This window comes from Scatophagus argus, chromosome 2, assembly GCF_020382885.2.
Source record: "Scatophagus argus isolate fScaArg1 chromosome 2, fScaArg1.pri, whole genome shotgun sequence".
Lineage (NCBI taxonomy): Eukaryota > Metazoa > Chordata > Actinopteri > Scatophagidae > Scatophagus > Scatophagus argus.
The window spans coordinates 19809042-19833813 of NC_058494.1; the positions used below are offsets into that span (position 1 = coordinate 19809042).

The following is a 24772-nucleotide window of genomic DNA, read 5'->3' on the forward strand; positions in this document are numbered from 1 at the left end:
TTGTTTTTGTTTGCTTCTGTATTTTTCTGTTGCTTTCAAAGTCTTGTTTTTGCAACTCAGATCAAAAAAGAAAAAACGAACACAACCACAAGACAGATAGAGAAGTGAGAGACCACACGTTATGAGTTTTTCACGCGGGCATAAAGAAAAAAAGGAGGAGGCAAGAAAGTACAAAGAGAAGGAGGAGGAGAAAAAAAAGAAAAAAGAAAACACCTGTTTGGCTTGCGTCCGCACATGAGAGGGCCATGGGCCCTTCAGCAGATCGCACAGGACCCCATTGACTATTTTTTAATCTTTCCCTCTGAACTGTCAGGCACCCATCTCTCCTCTCCCCCACTTTTCATTTCATGTCGGCATTGGCAGAGACTCTGACAAGTAGTTCTTCATTTTTTATTATGTTCGTGTCTAGCTGCACTGTGTTGTCAGGCAAAACCCTCGTCAGCAGGAAAAAGCCGTCCCAGGATCAGAGAGAGAGAGAGAGACCCAGCCAGGTGTCACCCAGACAGACAGGGAAAGAGGGGAGGGAGAGGAGGGGGGAGAGAGAGAGAGAGAGGCACGAGGTAAGGGAAGAGGGGCGGATTGAGACGGGGAGGAAGAAAGAGAGAGTCGACCAGGTGTCGCCCAGACAGCCAGACAGAGAGAGAGGTGACTGAGGTTGTGATACAAGGAGCAATAACAAACCCACCTTGCAGATTTGGGACCTTTTATTTATTTTACCAGAGTTTCACTACTCAGGCAGCACACACTATTGTTAAAATTTGTTGTGGCTGCATGCAGCCCACAAGACACTGCAAGCACTACTGGCTGAGAAAAGTACTTCCGCCTCCTCCACATGTTTTTTGGGTAAAACAAAACAAAAATTAATCTGAGGTGTTTTTTTTTTCTTCATAAAAAAAGAAGCTATTAAACATCAAACAACGATAACCCTGAAAAGGACAGTGCTGTTTCAAGTGGATGGATGAAAATACGTTCTCATTATTGTAGACTACCAGGTCTTTATCGAGGAAAGTAAATAAAGCAGTAGTTTACATTGCATTTCTCATTTATTTTGTTGTTATAATGCTATTAAAATGAAAACAATGGTAAGCAATTTAATATATTATTGTCATGTTAGCATCAACACATATAAATTGTCCCAGTTGCTGTTGATTGTGCCCAACCCCCTGCTTCTTACACAAAACCTTCATCCTCGACTTCATAGTACATAAACCATTTGAGCACATACTGATTAGCCGCAGACAGAAAGAATTAAGATTTTAGACAACACACGGTGAATGCAGTGCAGGTTTGGCTGGAGATGGAGGCCGAAGAGGCAAATAAAAACGGAGATGCAAGGGCATCGTAAATGTGAAAGAGCAAGAGATTAGATTAAAAAGAAAGAATGGTGGATAATTACATTAATGTCATTGCTTTTATCTGATTGATATGCTATTATCAGCTAGTGCTGACTGTGCAGTAGCCTCTGAAGGAAGATTTGAGATGATAGAGGAACTTGATAGTCATTAACCATTCGTGTGCGTGTGTGTGTGTGTGTGCTTTTCTCTCTCCCCTTGTCACCCTCTCATCCACGCAGCTCTGGATAAGCTCAGCACCCAGCACCTGTACCACCCGACCCAGGTGGAGATCGTTCAGTCCAATGTGGTGTTCGACATCAGCAGCCTGATGCTGTACGGCACCCAGGCCATACCTGTCAGGCTCAAGATCCTTCTCGACCGCCTCTTCTCCGTGCTGAAGCAGGAGGAGGTGCTGCACATCCTGCACGGCCTGGGCTGGACCCTCAGAGACTACGTCAGGGGCTACATACTGCAGGTCAGTGACGTGCACGCATACAGCGCCAAACACATGCAAAGCATCATATGGGTTGTGTGTAAATGTCAAGACCAGGTATTAGCGGTGCTTACTCTCCGCTTACACACAAACGCATCCCTGCACATGCTTTTATATTTCCCTGCAATTCTTGGCGATTTTTCAAAGTGGGGATAATGTCCACACTGATCACTACCATTACATGCTCACCAAGTGTGTCTACAAATTTCTCCAGCATCGCAGTTATTTTGAGAGGTATTGATCAAAAAGCAGAATAGTGACAATCTAGGCTGCTTCAGTCCCATTGCCCATCCATTTTCTACACATTTTCCCTGCTGTTACTCCTACTTCAGTCTGCCCCCTTTTCCTGACCTGTCAACACTATGCCCCTCCGCTGGAAAAAGGAAAGGAATAGAAAAAAAAAAAAGTGGAGAAAATGTCACGCCAGCAAACTATAAAACCACTGTAGTGTGTTTCCTCTCTCCATCCATCCATCCTTCCCTCCACCCCTCCCTCCCGTATAATTGCAGTCAGACACATTTCTCAATCAAAGGTACGGAGGTTTTGGTGTTGAAACCCAAACCAAAGTGTTCCTGAATGAATTAGTTAAGAGCAAGTGAACATGTGCATGTGGTTAGCTCTGCGTGTGTGTTTATATGTACATATGTGTGAGTGCGTGTGTTACGTGCACGTGCTTATCTGTATGCGTACATGGTTTAGTTTTCCAAGAGTGTAAGTGGAACAGCATGGTGAAGAGAGGCTGGTTTGTATGTTGAAACAGCTTCTGTGAGTCAAGTTCCTTTCTCTCAAAGTCAACACACAAACAACAACAACACACACACACACACACACACAAAATACAGTTATATGGAAGTGGTAAACACTGTTTTCTGGTATGGAGTTACAGTTTAAAAGTGAATAATTTATGTGTGTATTTTAGAGACAGAAATAAAAATATCTGAAAATCTGGGAAATAAAATCACATAATGTTAGTAATTATATTCTTAATTCACTAACATAGTTCTATATTCTTACATTAAAAATATTTTCTTTGCTGTTCTAATAAAAAAAATCATTATACATGAATCTGTATACAATATTTTTTTAGTTAATGTATTAATTGTTCAGTCTATTAAATTTAAATAAATGGTAAAAAAAAGTGACATTTTCAAATCTCCAAAAACTATTATATATTATATATAATTCATATTATATAATTACATTATGGACCACAAGTAAGCATCAAACCCAGAGGATATTTGCCATTTGTGCTTGATTAAGCGACTGCAGTCACTGATTATCAACATTGTCGTTGGTTACTTTCATTTTTGACCAACTGTTCCAGCTCGCCCATAGAAAGCCCCCCCAAAACATTCTCACCATTTAATTCAAACATTTTCAAAGTAAAATTCTCCAAACGTGCGGTGTGAGAAAGCCTTGTTTTGAGTAAGCCCTCTAGCACAGTGGTTCCCATAGTCGTAGCCTCTGTGTTTATATCAGCTGGTTCTAATAGTCAGCTGGTGGGAGCACCGTTGCTCAACTGCTCAGCCTCATGTCACGCTACTGGCTAAATCCTCCAGATCTCCTCAGAAGGGCTTCAAAGGGGCCGCGGCCGCGGAGAAGCAGCCAGTCACTTAAGGACAGTAAGTAGTCATTGTACGGCCCTATTAGCCTGTAAGTAGCTATGAAATTCAATCATCTTCCCCGAGCCGCCGGGCAACATTTTGTGTCAGGGGTGTGTTCCCCACTACTGTGCCACTGTAAATGAGAGATAAAATGAGGAGAACAGTATTGCAGATGATAGGTAATAAGTTTTCTTTCTGATATCGATGTCAGGGGACATTATTTGAGGATTTACTTAACTGCGATCCTGGCAGTCAGGCTTTCGAATGCTTGCTTGTAGTGATTTAGGATTTGAACAAAAGTGTTCAGGTCAAAGAAGCAATCGTGGTAATTTCTATCTAATGAGTAATGATATAAATCCCTTTAATTATCCAGAAAATAAATCCACCATTTCTGAATTACGTTCTATTTAAACATCTCCTTACTAATTATTTTTATCTTTGCTAATACTGGTTAGCATACACTGCACGGGCTTAAAAACATGTGTCTCTTTGTTCTTCTTCCCTTTCTTCGTCTACCTCTTTACTCTTTTCTCTGCTAATAAGTCAGAATGTGTCGCAGTCACACAGAAGAGCTTAGACTGAGAACAAAGACGACTCATTGAGTGTATGCATGTGTGTTTTGTGCATCTTGCTTGCTGGGTGTCAGTGTGTATGGCTGTCAGTGATGCGCCAGAGAACTCAGGACACTGAGCTGACAGAGTATACCTGCAGCTCCCCTGATGCCTGACCGCTGAATGTATGCAGTGCGGAAAGCAGGAAAACACACACTTATATTTGCCCAAATGCAATGAGGAAAAACCCTGAAAACACAGACACAGCCTGGCCGCAGTATTCTGCCTTCACCTACACATCCCCTCCCTATTTGTGACACTAATTTAAAAGAGGCTGAACAGCTTAGCGAGTATATGTGTTAGAACCCGTAGGTCGAAATGACCCCACGACTTCCTGTTGTTAGTGCTATCGTTTAATGACATGACGTGTTTGCGGCACCCACTGACCCGCCTCCCATCTGAGTCACTTTTAATCCCTCCGCAGCATATCTCTGATCGTCATCTCATATCGACTCCTCTGGTTTGTTCCGCTCCCTTTGAGGATATTTAGGATACCTCAAACAACACGTATCTGCTGTTCTGTTCGCACGTAGCTGAAGTGAGCCAGCGTTTCTAGTCACACTGGTGTAGATATGGAACAGCCAGGAACAACTCACTCGTGTTTGGTTCATCAGTTGACATTTGCACCGATGAATTAAGATGAGCTGTTATCATTTATCATCGGTGTCATTAAGTTAAGATCATCCTGCCGAATAAACTCATTCCCCACAGGGAATACTACAAATACATCACCACAGCCTTTTTTAGATCTAATTTACAGAAGGAATTAATTTATGTGATCAACTTTGCCCTCCTACGACCTACATCGTAGAGGTGTGACTAAACACGCGTAGACTCTGCAATTTATCTTCGTAATAGGCTCCTCAAACCGAAGAAATTAATCGATATTATGAAAAGCTCAATGGCTTTTCAAGTGGTTGGAATTTTGATTTGTAAAGAAGAGGAATTATACATGACGTCGATAGCCATTAAAATGAACGATTGTCTTTTTCCCTCGTCTTCTTTCATCCTCAGCCGTGTGCAGCTTGACCTTCAGTCCACAAACCGCTCTCTTATAGCATTAACACACTTGTACACCAGCAGTTCCACAGTCAGTTCCTATAGTCTTAGCATAAATTTATGCCTGCAGGTTTATGGGTTTACACGAGCATAACAAATCTATTTAAGTTACCAATAAACAAGTTCACACAAATCAGACGTTTTGGCTTCAAAGGAGTCAGAGAGATCACTTTAGGAAGAGTATACAATCTGTAAAACATGAAAAAACACCAAAATTAAAGTTGTAAGCTTTTTTTTGTGAAGCGTGGATATTACTCAGTTATCTGCGAGTAGTATTTGCTTCTACCCTTTTACACTGCTTTACTTCTCTGCTATTCCTCCCTATCCCCCAGACCTCAAGATCAGTCCGAGGCATTATGCGAACAACACAGACACGTTTATTCCCTGCCAGAATTCCTTGCCCTTCACTCTGGCAGGACTTTTACCTTCTCCACTCATCCCTCTCTCCTCTCCCATGGTTGTTTCCAGACGGATCCACAGCCAATGCGCACCAGATGCCCCCCGACTCCACCCCATCCCCGCAGCCTGTCACCGCTCACCCCTCTGTTCGATACAGACAGATGGAATTGCTATCAGTGCTGGCTTCTCTATTTCTGCCTCGGCCTCTGTCTCCCACACTCCATGCTGTCTATTTTGTCTTCCTCTTCCTTATCCCTTACCAAGTGAAAAATAAGTAGAGAGAGAGAATGAGTGGAAAGAAAGAAAGACAGAGACAGAGAGAGAGAGATAGACAGCCTTTGCAGCCAGCATATGGGCCGAAGCCCAGGGTTTTCCTGAGCGACATTCTCAGTAATGTTCTGTCCTTGTAGAACATTGGGCTGCCTCCACTTTTATGAGATGTGGTTTTCCTGACTCCACACGGCTTCCAGGAGACCCAGATGGAACCGCTAACAACCCCCACCGCCGCCACGCAACCACACACTCACACACACAGACACACACACACACACACACAAACAGTCTTAACCCTAATTGCACACACACTCGGAGGAATGCTTATTCAAACTATCAGACACACACACATACACACTACTTTTTCTCGATGGCCCTCCAAATCAAGCTTTGTTTCAGTGGCAGATGCCTCAGCATGAGGGTGTGCTTAAAGTTATTAATGAAGTAAAACTATCTCCTCACACCTCCACCGTCTTTTTATCCACTTGTTTGGTAAACATATTGTTTCTGTAATGAGCATAATGAACGGAGGTAGTTTTTTTTCTGAGTGTTTGGAGGCAGCCAGGAGTGCTGTGCAGAAAAAAAAAAAACTTGTGACTGTAATTTTGTACATGTGTACTTACACATGTGGAATATGAGATGTAATTACATGGATTAGGGTACAACAGGGTTTGTGTAAGACAGGAAACCATTTCCAGTTGCAGGTGGGTCCTGAGGCCTCAGTAAAGGTACCACTCAGCTTCTCTATAGTGGTTTAGAAAGGTATTTATTGAGTTAGAGACACATTTCAAAATTTCTTTCTTTTTTCTTTGCTTTAAACGCCCCCCACCCAACCCCAACGTTTTCTGTCTCTCACTCTGTCAACTGTGAAGGGCACCATATCTCTTGATCCTCGCCTGAGAAACTTCCATTTTAGGTAGTCAGGCTCCGTGCAACAACATTTTTTGGACACAATCCCCCGCTCCAGTCTCCTCCATAAGGCACACTTGTAACCCCTTTTTTCCTCCCGTCCTCCTCTCCACCCTCCATCACCTCCCAGTGCCTCCCCTTCTCTCAGAACCTGTTTTCTGTTATCACTACTTAATGCCTCACCCTGGGAGATGGACGGGGGAGAGAGCATTCTCCTAAGGTGGAAATTCTTACGTTCATATGGTTATGATTTGGTGGGGAGGTCAGGCTCGATTTTTGCTGGAAGGCTTACGGTTGGCTCTGTGCTGGCCGTGCTGGGCTCCAAGCACTTCAAAGAGAACCGGTGTACTGAATCAAGGTGATTCTACCCCCCCGCATATACACACACACCCACACACACATGCACAGTTGTCCTGCCTAGTGCTCTTAGGAGTGTCTTCTTCCTTCTTATTCTCTATCGCTCACTTCTAAGCTGGAGATAAAAGGATGTGATTGCAGATTAGAGGATCAGTCATAGAGAGGTAGGAGAACATTATCAGCAAGGCATTAAAACCTTACCATTTGATAACAAAACCAGTTTCATATTTTAAAAAAAAAAATCTGCTACATCAAAAGAAATGTCAAATCCAGCATGCACTAAAACATAATAAACAATCTTAATCTAAAAATCAAGCGGTGTTTGCGGAAATCGTACACCTCCTCACTGTCACTTTTCTCACAGCTTCCAAAGCTCACGGCCAGCTCCTTACACAAGTCCTGCCTATGCCAAATCCTCAGTCCCTCGCTTTCGAATCCTGAACCCGAGCCTCAAATGAATTCAAGCTGGAGAAGCAAGGTTACCAGCAGGTTACACTGTATGCAGGAATTTGGGGAATAATTCCACTTATATTGGATTTGGAAGGTAGTCTGAATTTTACCATAGATTCGACAAGGCCTCACAAGCTGCTGCGAGAATCAAACTGAGAGAAAAAATAATAGTGATAAATTATGGTATGAAACCAGTTTGTCTGTTTGGTTTTATATACTTATAACACCTTAGCATGTGCTGTCGAGTGGAGGTTGGGAAGAAAATAACTCCCAGAGAGAGAAAGTGAAATTACTTCTTAAGGCCTCATGTTTTCACTGCTCTAAATCTCCACGTGATTAAGTGCGCATACTGTTTTTTTGTTTTTCTGACTACACAGAAGCCTGAAGTGAATGAATGTTACCGATCCTTTTTTTTTTGGTCAGATATCTTTCAAGATGTTTGGTTAACATCAGGACTGCAGAAACAAGACAGATGTGTGTCGTTTAACCACACTGTCCTTTGTCATTTTTTAAGGCCCTTTCGTTCTTTCTATTTTCTGTTTCTGTCGTCGTGCGCTCGTTTTCACCCACTCACACCTGTATTTTTCCCACACGGCCTCCACTGGCGCTTCTACGTCTTCGGCAGAGAATTAAGGATGTTTTCTCAGTGTGTGTACTCTGGTCGTAGCTGCTATGAATTACTGTATTGTGCTGTGTTATTACATGCAGAGCAGGCTTGTAGTATGAGTTCATATACTGCAGTCCAGGATCATGGCTGTTCCATCACAGAGTGTGATAAAGAGCCAATACACACGGCAATTTCTCAAGAGACACTTAAGTAATTACACCACATTTGGAAATCCCTTTAATGCATCTATTACATGCATGGTGGCCACATGTATATTTCAAAATGTTATTTTAAGTTATGATGAATGACCTTGTATTTGGTCAAATTTAAAGATCATGAATATTCCATGCCACACCGTATGGGAGTGAGAAGCGTGTGTGTGTGTGTGTGTGTGTGTGTGAGTATGCAGGGGGTGTTCGAGTAAAATCTGATTGGGGAGTTAACATGCTGTGCAGGGCAAACATGGGAAGTGAAAATGATATGTTTAACATACATGGTCAGGTCTAGGGGCTCCCACGGGATCCTGGTAGGGGTTTGATCAATCTACACTCTGCTAGGCTACACACACACACACACACACACACACACACACAGTATACGAGTGCCACCTTCTTACCTATTTCCCTCTCAAATCCCCACGATAAGGCTGACTTCAAAGTCTCTCAGCCAATCCTTCAGCTTTCAGCAGAGATGCTGGTTTGATTCACCGGCTACATCTCTTCCCATGGCCCCCACCATACCCCAGCACACACATACAACCTCAGTTACGCTCAGTCCACATCTGAGAAACGGAGAAAAGGAGAAGAAACCTCCGCCCACCTCACAGTGTCTCCAAATCTAAAATGAGCCACCAGTGCTTTTCTTCTGCCCTCAAAGTTGCACTGGCATGTCATAATTAGAATAAAAAGGAATATTCTGCCTGCATTAGCAGGGTGCCCTCTTTCTCCTCATACCCTCTGAACACCCTGTTCCTCCCTCTTCCTCGCCTGCTCCATGTGATATGCATTACACTGATCAGTGTAATGGGATCTCTGGTTTTCTCACTGCACATTTGCCTTTCTCTTTTTATCCAGTGTCCATGCCCCCGGGAGAATTCCCTCAACGGGTCCTCGCTGCCGCCCTGGTGCGGCTGCAGCTCCCCATGAGAGGCTCTCATAGTCAGCTGTGCACCCTAATTGAAACTGGAAATCTGCCAGCCTGCTTATCAGGCATTTTATTTACCTCTGCCAGACTCTGCCCTCTTTACTTTTCAAAGAGGGTCGTGTTATAATTACCTCCTCAAACAGAATCCCTCCTTCTGTCGGCATCCCTCGCTTCATATATCCCTTTTCATAAGTTATAATATCCTGTCTCGCCTGCGCTGGAAAGAGGAAATGGCTTCTGAATTCTGAAGTGGCTTTTCAGGGGGCTGCGGGAGTTTGTTGCTGCAGAGGGAAATTGAATTTTACTTCAAGGTCAGGGACACTAATGACAGTGCGGGAAGGTGTTGATCTCGTGGAGCTCTGGTTTGTCTAGCAGCACCCCACTGTATCGATCCACACGGGAGATTCCAGTCCTGCATTGATTGTCACACTGAATTGTTCTGGAGTGTGGAGGAAATCACTGGTGTGGCATAAAGTGGTGATTTGGGACTGTTTTCACTCTCAGGACTCAGTAGTTTTAGACAGAAAATGACCGTTTCCAACAAAAAGGCACACTGACAAATGTATAAAAATCTCCCAAAACAAGTAAAAATCAGGTGCACATACAATATCAGTACATACAGAACATAAATGTCCTGAACTGCTCGCCCACATTGTGACTGATGCTTAATATAGCAGCTGAAAGCACACGTACACTCTAAATACCTCTTGAGAATTGTGCATACACTCTCTCCTTGGCAGGCTCAAAAGGTACATCCACCCATACACACACACACACACACACACACACACACAGGATGAGAATTTTAACCAATCACTTTCATGATTCACTGCTGCTTGTATGCAAGATGGTTAGTTATGTGTAGGTGCCCTGCGGTGTGAGTGAATGTGTGTCACTTCCCCCACAAATGGAAACATTTAGACACTGAAGTGTGTCCTGAGGTGAGAGCTGTAGAAGCTCTCACTCATAAAGTAGCGGGGAGGCAGCCTGTGGAGGAAATGAGCTAGGCAGACTGGTGGAGGGAGAGGAGCGTGACACACTAAAGGACCTCACACATGCACGCGCATGCCGGTGAACCACACACTGGTGACTGCTGTGCTTGTGCTTTGCGCCGGGTCTATCACCATCTTGTTTTTCACCAGCGGCTCCAGCTGTGTTTGACTTCCCGTGTTTCTACGTGATATTGTGGTGTCGTTGGCAAAAAGGACACAGCCAGTACTGTACGTCCATGTTGTGTGGTAGCGGTTAAAAGGTTCACTGACCCCATCGTGAACCAACGCCAGTGCTGAGACACCTGTGGAAGTTCACCGCAGAATACAAAATAATGTGGGATGGTCGCTGAAACATAATGGAGCTTCTTAATTTAAACGTAAGTGATTCTTTATTTTAAATTCCACTTTTTTTTTTTTTTTTGCGAGTTCTTAACACGTCAACACCTTCCCCAGCTCGCTAGCTTGTTGTAAAGCCCCATCTCCTTTGCTTCAACGTTTTGCTCGCTCTCTCCTCTTTCGTTATCCCCTCTCTGCGACGTGTTGTGCATGGATGCCTTTATTAAGCAGGATGACCTGTCATGCAGGTGTGAGAAGAAGGTGATGACTACCCCCACCTCTCATTCCCTCCTCCTCCCTCTCTTTCCTCTTCTGTCTGTGGTCTAAAGAAAGACACTCTGCTCTACCAATTGGTCTGGCTTCGCTTCACCTCAGACAGGAGAGGGGAAGTGGACAGAGGGGTTGAGGAGAGATAGGAGGAGAAGCAAAGTGAAGCCTCAGTCCTCTCCGAGAAGGACCCAAGAAACTTCAAAGTGAGCTGAATTCAGTCGTAGGTCAGCTTGTTCTTAATGGTGATTAGTATTAGCACGCGTTGCAAGCTTAAAGACATTTTTTGTTTGTTTGTTTGTTTTTATCCCCGGCCATGCCAATAAACAATCAGTGCATTAAGTGGCGAGCAAATGGAATCAATTCATCCAGTTTTGCGCAGATGAGTGCAGAAAACGAGGCGTGAAGCAGCCGCTCTCTGTGTTTGGAGTGGCTAATTAGGAGCCCATTACAGGGCATCGCAGCATGGTGCTACCCTGATTGTTTATTAGAATTTCACTAAGGTGAGAGAGAGAGCAGAAGAAAGGGGGACTAATAGTAGTAATAAATGGATAATAAATGGATACCTAACAGAGACACACACATTCACACACACATGCAGCCATGGTGAATGCCAGCCCCTGGGCCTCCTACAAAAAGGGCTCTTGTAAAAGCGGGGGGAAAAAAGAAAAATCTCTACCAGCACTATGAATATGCTTGGCTCTGTCCTCTTAAAGACTGTCTTATTAAATGGGTAAGTGGCTGAGTGCTGGGACCACCAAGTGCGCTGTGCTGTCACTGGCACACTGCTCTCTGTGGGCTGAGTGCTGCAGGCGTAGACAGGATATGATATAGGGTCACCAGAAATGACGGTTTAACACTCGATGATACATCAGTTCCCAGCAGTTGCTGCTCAGTCTGCAAATAGCATTTCTAAGACTTTTCTTGTCCTGGATTTTGTTGTTGAAGACGCAGAGCTGAGTTATAACCTCCCATAACTCTGCCTTGAAAGTGTGTGTCTGTGTGTGTGTGTGTGTGTGTGTTGGAAGACAAAGGCAGTAATCAACAAAGACAACAGGGCTTTCTGAAGAGGGAAGATCAATAGACTGCCACAGGTGACTGACCTCAGTGAGCACAGACACATGCATGCAGGATAACCACACACAAACACACATACACACACTCAGGCGTAGGCACATGTACCAGTAAGTACTTGTGGCATGCTCTCCTCTGAGTTGTCTCCACCTAACCTCCAGTTTACACTGTATGTGCATGTGTGTGCGATCTCACACACACACACACACACATACACACAACCCAGTATTACTCTCTCATCTTCAGGATCTAAGGCTCAGTGCCAGCTGGTGCTTTGGTGCCAGGCGCTGCCTTATCACCTCCCCGGCACACACAAGCACGTACACACACACTTGCATTCTTACTCACATGTGCACATTAAACAACCTCGTTCCAAGTGTTTGTGCACAGGCACTCGCGCACACACACTCGTACATGATGATCTTCCCTCCACATAAACAAAGATAAGAGCAGGAATGGTCAGCGCAAGGCCCCAAGAGGTACAAAGCTATTACTGGGAGACCACAGTCGCGTGGCCGTGTGTGTTTATGTGTATGCAGTCACGCTTGTGTTTATGCAGGGTCAGTTGCAGAGCAGAACTCCCCGAGTTTTTACCGCTATTTGCCAGCATTGCAGCAGTACCCACTGCTGAAAGGAGACTCCCACTGGCAGCGTGAGGTGTAAAACACCTCTCTGACTTTGTGTCAAAGGCTTTGCCACCAGCCGCCAAGGCGTAAGGACTCAAAAGGGGATCTGACAAAATAATCACAGCAAGTCACCGAACAACGCGGCAACGGGCCTTGACAATTTGACAATGGCTTTGTCAGCTGCAGTGTCTCACATTAGGCATTGTATCACACCTCAAGCAGTGCGGCCTACTTAGGTATGGGGAGTGCTGTCTCCGAATTGATCCCTGACAAAATCCAGCCCATTGAGGTGACACAGTACAAAGCGTTTTCCCACTTTGCCAAGCTGACAAACCTAATTACTGTGGTAAAATTCTTGGGATCAGTCATAGATCAAGTCTCCTTAGTACTGTGAGCTGTGCTCCCAGTGTCCCTCAGGAAAGGAATTCCACTGATTTCCCAGATTCCCATGCCTGAACACAGAACATGTGTCAAAGCTTTGTAATTACTCGCTGAAATTCATATAGTTTTATCTTTAGAGCGATAGCACTTACAGTGTAGAAAATATGTTTTGCCCGTTGAGTGAGGTGAAGTCTCATTACTCATTTATTAGCTTTAAAAACCTTGAGGCAGCAGTACAAACTGTTGCAAAAGTTTGCCAGCGGTGACATCTATGACTCAACTTGCCATTTATTAATGTTTCAAGAGGTTTTTTACAAGTCCATATTCCGCACAAGATCAACCTCTTTTCAACACAGTGTGATTTGAAAGTTAAAAATAGACAGTTGCAGGCACTTTTCTCTGGCGCAGCGACAAAGGTTTGCCTTCATGTAGCAGTGGAATGAATTCCTCAGCATTATGACCACATCAGTTCCTCCAGCTCTTTGAAATAAACGCAGGACAGAGTCTGCTGTTATCAGAGCGTAGGCCCAGCCACCTTCTCCCTTTATGGGCATGTTTCGCTAATCTCGCTACTGGCCTCTGCTTTTTAAGTCGAAACAGGTGTTGCACTTATAACGCAATCTTGAATTAGTTCGAGCACCTCAGCCCACACTCCTCCGAGAGACGTGTTTTCTTTGCAGATTCCTTTCCTGGCTACGAGGCCTACATCTTGTTTCGTATGAGTTACAGATTTAAGAAAGAGAGTCATTAGAGTTATTTTGATATGGGTGTAATTTTTACATGAACGTGCCAGGAGTCAGATATACTTGTTACAGGCCCTGTCGATGCTTCAGAAAGAAAGGGGGGATTCATGCGCTGGCACTAAACCAGTCCCAGTACAAGTCATGTCCATTGTGAGTCACAGCTCATCATTTCTGTTTTTGCCATTCACTGTGTGCGTGTTAGCAGGTAGGTGAGTTTTATTGTCTGCCTTAAAATAAAAGCGATACAAAGTAAAAATCAATCTGGCACAAGTCCCAGCAATGGTTTCTGCTTTTGGTCCCCTCAGCCACCCTCCTCTCTGTCTTTTTCTTCCATTTTCGTGTCTAAGGATAGAGAGATTAAAGGGAGGCCATGTCTCAACCCTGAAGATCTGCCATCACTCAAAGATGAGCAGTGCCAAGCTCCTCTCTTTCTCTCTCTCCTGCTTTCTTTCCCAGTCTCTCTATCCATTGGATACACAACATCCCCTGGTGCTCTTTGGCCTTTCTCTTCATCCTCAACCCACTCACACACACACATCACGCCCATGATTTACTGTCATACACTCCTGTGTGTGTGCCTGTATGCATGCATGCGTGCAAGTAAATGTGTGTGCACACATGTGCTCTGTCTGCATGGCAGCGGCCACATCAAATACAATAAAGCAGCACTTCTCTTGAGACATTACCCCATCCATTCTCATTCCCCCATAGTGATTCCAAAACTAAAAAAAAAAAAAAAAAGAAAAAACCCTCAACATTTCAAAACCTGAAAAAATTAATAAATAAAAGTAAAGGCAGACTACATCTGGCACAATGTCTGTAGTTAAGGTTTCCAAGTATGTGTCTGGGGAGGAGATCTGGTGGGACGAAGCCCGAGTCGGCTTGGAAGCAGTAGAAACGGATGTCACACTGGAAATTTATACAGTGCGGTTCAGGGAGCAACGGCTGTAAATTGACAAGTGATGCTTGTGAGCAGCGTTACCCGTCTGTTTCCCTTTCTCTCATCTTCTATCTTTTTCCGCTCATCTTTTCTTCTCTTAGCGTAGCTGTTACTTCTTACATCTGTGCTCGCCCCAAGCATTATTGTTAACGGGTGAGAGATACAAAAACAAGCCAGAAGACTAAAAGGGGGGGGGGGGGGCAGGTAGCTGTGCGCAGAGACGTGGGAGAAAATTACTTGTGTTCGTTTTGTAACATGAAATAGTGACAGACAAAAAAAATGTACTACATCTGAAGCCAATACCTTTAATCATTAAGCAATGTTTTGCTTGGATGAATGTGACCCTTAAGTCCTGTTCTGGCAGTGATGAGAGAGGATGAAATGAAGTGGAACTGTAATACAACTCAAACAATGTGCATAAATACATCAGCACGAGAGAAACATGAAAATCTCTGAAAACAGTGCATTTTAAAGGAAAAAAAAAACGTATGCCTTCTTGAGATCAATTATGATCCCTGTTGTTTCTTCCTGGAAAAAATGTTTAATATGGTCAGGCTATTGGCCACAGGACTGGGGCTGAGTCTGTGTGTGTGTGTGTGTGTGTGTGTGTGTGTGTGTGTCTGTGCTATAGTTTGATCGGGTCATTCTACTGTATAAATGTCTCTAATGGCAGCACTCTTTTTAATAATGTAGGAACCTCTTTTCTCTGTCCCTCCTCGCCATCACGTCATGTTTAGAGTGACAGCCACATGAGCCACCTTTCCCATCCTACTCTGTCTACAGCAGGTCACCCAGACACAGAGAGCAGCTCTTGTGTGCCTGCACCGTGGGACTGGAATATGATGCTGAAAGAGATGCACACAAAGAAGGAAGGCAATGGGCTACTGGCAGTAATTTAGCAACTGAAGACATTATTAAAGTGCAAGCAGAGTTTGGATGTGATGATTCACCACATCCAGGATTTGACTTGCAAGTCTGAGATTAAAATTTGTGATTTTCAAGTTTTTTTTGTTCTTCTTAACAGAGAATGACTCAAATGGTATCAGTCTTCATTTATATACTGTAAGCACATTTCTAAATTCGACTAGTTATTTTTTAAAGGCCCTTACAAAAGAAAGCCTTTGATCCGATAACGTGTGTTATAATTAGGAAAAAAGCATGTCAGAAAACTATTATTTTCTTGGGCGTCCTGGTGGACCAGTGATTGATAGTCAGGCCATAAAACTGCAACATCCCTGTCTTTGCTGCATGTCATACCTTCTATTAATCCTAAAAAGGCAAAACTTAATCTTTTTTTATAAAAGATGTAAAATGCGCAGGAACCTTAAACATCCATTTGCGGTAAAACACACTTCGGTGCACAAAGAAAGCAATGAATAAGTATAACAGTGCACGACAATAAAATACACCTGTCTGTTAGGTATACCACAATAGGCCAGTGTTACGCCTGTCCATGTGGGGAGCACATGTCGTGTGAGATCATGGATGACCACAGCACTGCACTCAGCTAATAATCCCACAGTATGATAAAGAAATTGTAGCTCCAGTGGATATTTTTGATAAGTGAAAATCATTGTGTTTTTCCTAATATAAACATCAAAATCACGACCCTCTGAAGTGAATCCCTGTGAGAGGCATTTTGTCTCGGTGATACTGCCTCACCGTACGAGTCAGCGCTCACACTGACGTGCTCAGCAATGACACCTGGTAGACTGTGCTCTTCTCCCACCAGCACCAGCAGTTGAGAACGGACAGATACCAAGACCACTGTGGCAGCTCCGCCTTGCTCGCTCTCTCACCTTTTTCTGTTTCCTCCCAGTGTACCAATTCTGTCAGATATGGGAAACATGCTGTCACATCTGGGCCTTACAGACAGAAAGAGATGTGAAAGGAAAGATAATACGAGACAAAGATGGGTAGAAGGATCATCAGGGTGCAAAGAGAGGAGCTCTCACACAGCTGCTATAGTGCACACACACACACACACACACACACACACACACACACACACACACACACACACACACACACACACACGTGATATGTCACAGGCCCATACATCAATGTGGGTGCCGTGAGGATGATGCCCCTTCAGGGTGACAGCGTGATAAGAAGGGTGTATTATAGTGTAGCACCAGTGCAGCATGGTGCGCGGTACTTGACGCACCCCTACCTCATATCTTCCGCTCTCCCCCACTCTCATTAACCTCGGCTCTGATTGCCCCCAGGACTCCCTTGTGCTAATTAGAGGGGGGAAATATGTCTACGATGCATGCACCTCTATACAAACACACACACACACACATACACAGTTTTGCTCAGCTGACAGAAAGGTTTCTGTGACAGTAGGTGTGAGAATGAAAGGCTTGTCTGCTATTGTGTTTCATCTGCGTTGTGAATGTGTTGGCAACCGCAGGGTTAACCCCAGCAGGCGATGGTTAGCAGCACTGTTGATTCCTTTTATACAGACAGGCTTCATCTCCGTAGTGCTCACCAGTCACCTTCTTGATTTAGCCGCGCCAAATCAAGAAGGTGAGCACTCATTTTCGTTTTGTCTCAACATGAGACAATTAGGGCTGAACGGGATATGAAACTGTGAACTGATCATTTCATCTTTTCCCCCCATGTCAGTTATTTATTATTAAAGGTGTCACTATAATATTACAGACACATTAATAACAATTCCTAATGACAAATTAAAGTAGGAATATAATGCTAAACTATAATTTTTAACTTATTCATGCATACACATGCACACTCACACACACTCACATGATGACTGTTCCCAGCTCTGTGGTGAATTAAAACCTACTGACAGAGAGGCTGTGCGACCTCTTCCAGCGCAGACGTTTCTAATAGCACTTTGACATCTCCATTCAAGAGGCCTTTTGTGTTCTGGAGAGCAATTTGTGAATAAAGAAAGAGCCCATTTTCTTTTCTTTTCTTCTTGTTTTACATGCTGTTAGGGACAAGCACAAGCAGACACAATCATGTTGTGGGAGTTGTACAGCAAATAGCCATTTGTACCTAGACTGGACCTGGGGAGAACCGGAGAAGAAAGAAGGAAAGAGGGATGTAGAGAGAGGGCTATAGATACTGGGAGGCAGTTGGGGGAGATGGAGAGCCAAAGAGTATTTAAGAGCACTTGAGTGCCAGCATAGATGTAGTCACTTCTCCCAGTGGACAAAACCAGGCCCCTCTGCACCATGGCATGATTTTTCACTTTAGCAAGCACCACTCAGTGCTCCTGCTTAAGTCCCCCTCTCCTTTCTCCTCTCAGTCACCGTGTGCTTCAATGATTCCATCATTCCCTTTCATTCACTACAAGGGGCACAAGTGCACACACACACACACACACACACACACACAATTTGACCCATTTGCCCCCCTGCCAAGGGTAGTAAATAATTCCATTGTGAGGGCCATTAGCGAGTATCTCAAGGGTTAAGAGGGGAAATATACAGGCAGTCAGATGGGTGATTAGACAATAAGAAGATGAAATGTCTACTATTGTTTTGTTGCCTATTGTTTCACAAAGCTCACATTATGCCTGTGGCTAATTCATATGCTTAATGTCCTTTTATTTGCCGTGTTTTGCTCTCAAGAGGCATTTACACACACATGCACAGAGATATACAAGCATTATTTGCATTGGTACCTCTCACATGTGGCAGCAGGTTACTCTGCCAAAGTCTAATGATCAACAGGCCCACCTCCCATTGCTGTTTAGGATTCCACATCCCTTCAGACTAAAGGAAACGTAACATGTAATCATGCAAAGTATAGAGAGGGCAGAGCCAAAACTCTTCACCTGTCCTCCTCCATTCCGGCAGCAAAACCAAACCGTTCGTGTCAATGTGCTGCTCTCTCTCTCTCTCTCTCTCTCTCTCTCTCTCTGTGTGTGTGTGTGTGTGTGTCTGTATGAGTAGGACCTAAAGCAATGTAGCTTACTGTCTTATTTGAGGACTGCGCCTTACATGGCTAAACCACCGTCTTACCAGTGACATAACCTTTGAAGAATTAGTGTCACCAAGCCAGAAGCCTAACTAAGGAGACTGACTCTGTCAGTGTCAGTGCATGGCTTGTGCTGGTGAGTGTTTATGGGTCTGTATCACCACATAGCCTGCAGTCAGTCGTGTACCAGTGAACCTGTGGACACACTAACGGGTCCTCTGAGCCTGTAGTTCAGCCACTGTCAGAGGGATCCTTGTATTTTTCCACAGGCATGTCAGAGGATTACACAGTCCCTCTGCTGTTTCACTGACCCCCCCCACTGCCCCCCTCTTCACACACACACACACACACACATACATCAAAGGAACTCAGCTTAGTGCCCAGCACTAAGCTAGGGGCACACTGGCCCTCTCACTCAGCAGGCCGCTGGCACACACTCCACATCTGCCTGCAGGGATTGCCAATGGCAATCATGGTCTCTCTGTGTGCATGTGTATATATGGGTGTGTTAGAAAAAAAATACATAAAAATACATATGTTTTTTGTTGGGTGCATGTATGTCTTAAGCGTTTACTAGCTATTTGACCCATTTTGTGGTAGCACTGGTTAAAACTGTTTTCAAAACTGCATTAATTTCATCTGAAATATCCGAGATCCGCACTTATTTTAGTCAGTCCAAATTCTAGCACTAAAAAACATCCATTTTAGTCACCTATCAGCTAGATTCCAAGACCGGGTTCCAAAAATAATTTTACCGAACTTTTAGGCAAAACAGAACTTCACAAAACACTGGTAATTTATTTTCATATCCTTCTTCTTCTTAAACAGAAAAAATGGGTTTCTTTGAAAAAGCAATGCAGGCAGAACAATGAATGGGACTGGATATTTCCCAGAATTCCCAACTATCCATCAAATCAGTTGTGCCCAGACACACGAACAAAACACTGAATGCTTAAACGTGGTTTGAAATCAGACAAACAGGTACATGTACATGTGTACTGGGTAGCAATGTACAAGAGTTATAAGGCTACATGAATTATTAAAGCAACAGTAACATTGGCCAAGGGGAAGATATGGTGGATGTGAATTATCTCTGATCAATATATAGAATTTAGTGGTAACATGGTTCTTAATTGCGCCCCCGTTTGACCACAAGCTCACCTCTTCTCCCACCTTTTTGTTTCTTCTCCTTCCAAGCCCTGCTCCCATCCCACTCTTCTTCTGTCAGGCGCTTTGGCCTACACACAGGGCAACCATACAAGTACAATACAAATCAATGGGTTCCCACTTGAACCCACAGACACGCAGCAGACAAGGCAAGGGCTTCAAGACCTCTAACCCAAACAACTCTAGTCCTCCAGGTTGATCAATAGTCAGAAAAACAGCATTAACAGCCCATCGCATTCTTTCCATCGCCTCCATTCTTCACTAATCATTCTTTCAATGCTATCTCTCTCAGCTCATCCTCTTTTCTCCTGTGGCAGAGAGGAAAGTTTATTTCCCAGAGCTCCTTAAAAATCCCAGAAGCCTGTATGCCCCGATCTCACCTCCAAGCCACAGCCAGACACCCTGTTAGAGGCTATTACTATTGTTAACTCCCCCCCCCCTCCATTCCCAACAAGACTCAGACAGAACCAGGACATTAGCTAATCCATACTTATTGCATCTGGGTTCCTCTCACAGCCTTGTAATTCATATGGAGAGACATATTAGCGCGACATATTAGGCTGGCAACAGGTCTACGAGGTGAGATGCTACACTGATGCTAAATTGACTTAGCGGGAGCCTCGCGGGACATTGTAGGGCACTGCTGCTAGCTGATGACTGGGGCCCAGACTGCCTGTATTGAGTTTCTGTGCTGGATGTTTAGCTTGTAGTGCTACACAGGGCAGGGAGGGGCTATGGAAGGTGCTTTGGCCCATTGCGTTTGCTGACAGGAACCCTGCAGACCACAATGCTATAGGGATCAATAGCATTGCACTGCACAGCACTGCCAGACCAGGCCAGACCCAAACACCGGAAGATTGCATTACACATGGGCAAGCCTATGGTGTTACTAGCACAGCAAAAACACTTTCAATTTACACTCAAATTCAGGATAGCAGTTCATTTTCAAATGGATTATCAAAAGCTTTTTAGACTTCTGTACATTTGTGCAAACACAAAAATGTAATCTGTCCCAACATCTGACAGACACACACATGGGCTGGTTGTGTTTTTGTCTGGTGATCCTGAACCTGAGCCTCCAGGTGGCCCTGAATCCCTTCTCTGAACAAACAGAACAGAGGCTCGCTCCACTTCCCCCATGTCACCGAGGCCAAGTGCAGACATTGTGTGGCCCACCGGCCTGCTGACGCGGCCACCCAGCCTGCCAGGGATTTGCCGCTAGGTCATAGAGTTGACATTTATTGAAGGAAGTTGCATGGAGAGTTACAGGGAGTTGACAGTCCTCTTGTCACGTCGCACTCCAGACTATAGAAACCTGTGCAGGACACACCCCTCTGTGTTTCCAACAATAAAAGAAACAATGAAGCTGTTAAATGCTGTATGACCCTCCCAGGGCCCACTACAATGAGAATGACAGCTTTCATATCCCTGCCTCGTGCCACTGGAGCTGTAGTTCCTTGCTGTGAATTACAACTTATGACCCATTTGAAGAAGAGCTCTCCTTGTAGGTATAAAACTGATGTTTGATCAGGGACAATTATCAAAATCTTTGAATTAAAAAAGAATAAAAATCGCGAGAAAGACAAAAGCCTATATGTTAAAATGACTCAGAGTGGGCAGCATGAATTACTGTGAATTCATATTTGTGAGTCACAAGGGAGAATGCAGAGTTTAGTGGACCGTGAGGAACAATGAAAATCTAAAAAGAAAGAGAAGTTGAGTGAAATAGATTGAGTGTACTGAGGACCAGATGTGCTGTGGATGGATCAAACATCTGCTGGCTCTGCAAGGCCTCAACAGTCTCGAATGACCCCCATCATCCAACCTTTCTCACCACGCGTCCCGGTAAACCCTTTGTTCTTCACTATCTGTCCCCTGACATATATCAAGAGTTGTTTTTAACTATGTTTGAAAAACGACCCAGATTTCATTCTCAGCATTCAAACTGAAAGGTATTCATCTGAATTATTACATTGCATATGCATGCAAACATGTACAGGGACCCGAGAACAATTTACAGTGCACATTCTATTCTTTTTCTGTTATTGTTCTCTATCCTGTGTGTTTTGATGGTCTAAAGCCTTTCTCGGTATATAAGTTACAGTACAAAGAGGCAGCACCAGATGGTAACGGTGTTTATTTCTGCAGTAAGTAATCACCATTCTGGAACTTATGACAGTAGACAGGCCCAGGGACCTGGAACCATGCCCCCGAGAGACCTGAGCACCACTTCCTGTTGTACCCACATGATCGCAGACACAAGCATACACACTATCGCACACACATATGCACACATGCAAGCACACATAAACATGAACATCCTCTGAGCTGCTGGCGATGCAGGCCCCTGGCCCACAGGGGTAGATGTGTTCTGGCACATAGGTTAGAGTAGTTTAAAATATGCTGCAGCCACACTGGAAACCTCTGCCTTCAAGATGAATGAGCCAACTTACATGCCAGGCAACAATTCTCTAATAAGAAGAAATTAAATCCTACAAACACAGTAACATATCTAATTCACTCACCTAGTAATTGGCCATAACTATTGCTAACAATATACTTTTTACTACTACTACTTCCAGTCTGAATTGTGGATGTTTTTCATAAATGTACTTGTTTGCTTGAATAATATTGGGTACATATATATATATATATATATATATACAATTCCTGACATGACACACTGCGATAATGAATGATTTACAATTACAGTCTGTGTCACAGATTCCTGGTTAACATGACAGACACAGACTCCTTAGGGGCACCCCGACCCCCTAACGGCCCTTTCTGCATATGCCCGTGAGGCCAGCAGTGAAACACTGTCAGGGAAAGGAGTGGGGCGGAGGGAAGGTACCAGAGAGCAAGGCACGAGTTAATGGTCTTGCATCTTCCTGGCAGCATGTCAATAATGGCTCTGATCACATTAAGTAAAGAGTCCATTAGCTTATTTTCTTTCCTCCTGCATTCTCCATAGCCAAAGCACAGGAGAAAGCTGAAAAGCTCTTCTAATGCAGTGTGGCTGAGTGTTACAGACACCTCTATCTGTTCCCAGCTCGACCAAAACAAAATAACTCTGGAGGTGTACCTACAGCACAATCCATTATCTATTCACATCAGTTTCCTTTTACACAGTAAGGTGATGTGTGGATTATTTTGATTGTGTAGAGATCAATGCAACATTGCAGGTAGTACAGAGAAAAAGTAAGGAAAAATGTAACAATTTTTTTGCAGTTCAGGTTGCAGCAACTTCATTTATTATTACTGGTTTTATGAGATTTTATGTGCTGTTTTCATTAGCCATAACCAGATGTTTATGTTTTATTTTGAGGTTCCAAGTTTAATTTTTTTAAAGTTTTCAATTACCAAAGAGTGTGTTTTGTGACCTATTACTTGCCTAGGGGCATAATGTGATAAGAGGTGGGTATTACACGAAAGAGGAACAGAAACGACATATAGAGCAGGATATAACAGAAACATGTAACTACGTGGCCAAAGAGCAAATTGCGAGCATATGTTAATGCATTTTCGCTGCACCGACCTACTGCCAAAATAGTAATCAAGACAAAGGAGATGTGATATAAGAAGGAAGGGGAAAGCAGGTTGTCTGCTCCACCCCTGCCCCCACCGCATCCCTACCAACACACACACACACACACACACACACATATTGGGCAGACAGACCATTTCTCAGCCGCCTCACTGCTCTCCATTGGCCCTGGAGGGGGCACAGCGGCCCCCACATCTGTCTCCCAGGCCCACGACAGACCTGGCTGCTGCATCCAGATCCAGCAGATCACACGAATCATCCTCAATTAATGTGAACCATCAGGCGTACCCTTGCGGCTTTTATCACTCCACCCTTCTTCCCTGAGTCTTCCCCTCGAGCTCAGGGCCAAGCCAGCTGAGTTTTACACACTGACCACGGCTATGGTTCCTTAGCACAGTTGGGTGAGGCAAGCCAGCATTATTGTGTATGCTTTGTGAAAACTGACAGGGAATCAATACATCAGTCCAGACCCAGACGTTGCATGTAAGTGCTGCGAGGCAGTTCTTCAGAGGTCCTGAACTCAGAGAACAGCCGACTTTCCTCCGCAAGGCTATGGGGCCTGAAATGGCTTCCATGTGCCGCCCCATCTGCACCTCTGGGGTCCTCTGGGCTGTGGCCAAAGGACTGTCCTTTCCTCTTTTTAAAGACGCAGAGAGGCAGCTTTAAAACAAAAAGGGCGGTGATGGTGGAGGGTTGAGGTCAGGGGGGCTGGATGATTCAGAGGTTAGGAGACCTTTTTTAAAATGACAGGTTTGTTTTCAAAAACAGATAATGAGAAAAGACAAGTCAGTGGGAGAAGAAATGGAAACTGTTTACTAAAGGCCACCTGGAACTTGGGATGTGCCAGAGTGTGACTCACCCGTCTGTGGTTAAGTCCTCTGTAATAATCCCCCATCCCCCAGTCCTTGCAGTCTACAACTGCACAATAAATCTCACTCCAGTCGATTAGTGTGCCCTTAGCAACAACTAACACACAGTCATGAAATTTTAACCAAAGCCACGAGTTAAATCAAGTTGAGGGGTGAAGGCAGGGTATCTCACAGCCTGCTGGTTGATCAGTGTGTCTGGCCCAGTGAAATAAGCCCTCTGGCTTCTTCACAGTTGCTCACACCAAAGCCCAGTGAGCTGTCTTCTCTGGCTGTATTGAGTATAATATTGACCAAGGCGATGCCCTTTGCGTGGTCGGTAATTAAATGATAAAGCAGGAATCGAACTTGAGTGAAACTCTTCAGAATTTTAATCAGGAATACGAGACTTAATTGAATCACCTCTGTTACCATGCCAGCTGTATTTTTAACTTGTAAACATTACATGGAAAACAAGTTTAGCTAAGTCTAGTTTTAATGTCTGTGTATCAACATATGCTCTTGAAGATTTGTCCTCCATCAGTGCTGGAATCGGTGGACGTCATTCTTAAACAATTAAAGATTGAGAAGTTTCTATTGGTTATATTTATTGCAGCCATTTGAGTTGATATACTGTTACGTGATGTTGAACAGCTGTTAA

At 44.1% G+C, this 24772-nt stretch overlaps 1 protein-coding gene across 4 annotated transcripts in view; it reads left to right on the forward strand.

Moving 5' to 3' along the window:
* The window catches only part of bnc2 (basonuclin 2), a 155361-nt gene that overhangs the window by 111445 nt on the left and 19144 nt on the right, over positions 1-24772 (forward strand). For all 4 annotated transcript variants that reach the window (XM_046416528.1, XM_046416544.1, XM_046416550.1 and 1 more), the window contains one exon: positions 1574-1809. In XM_046416528.1, the coding sequence (XP_046272484.1) occupies positions 1574-1809 (236 nt within the window). The remainder of the gene's footprint in view (positions 1-1573; positions 1810-24772) is intronic.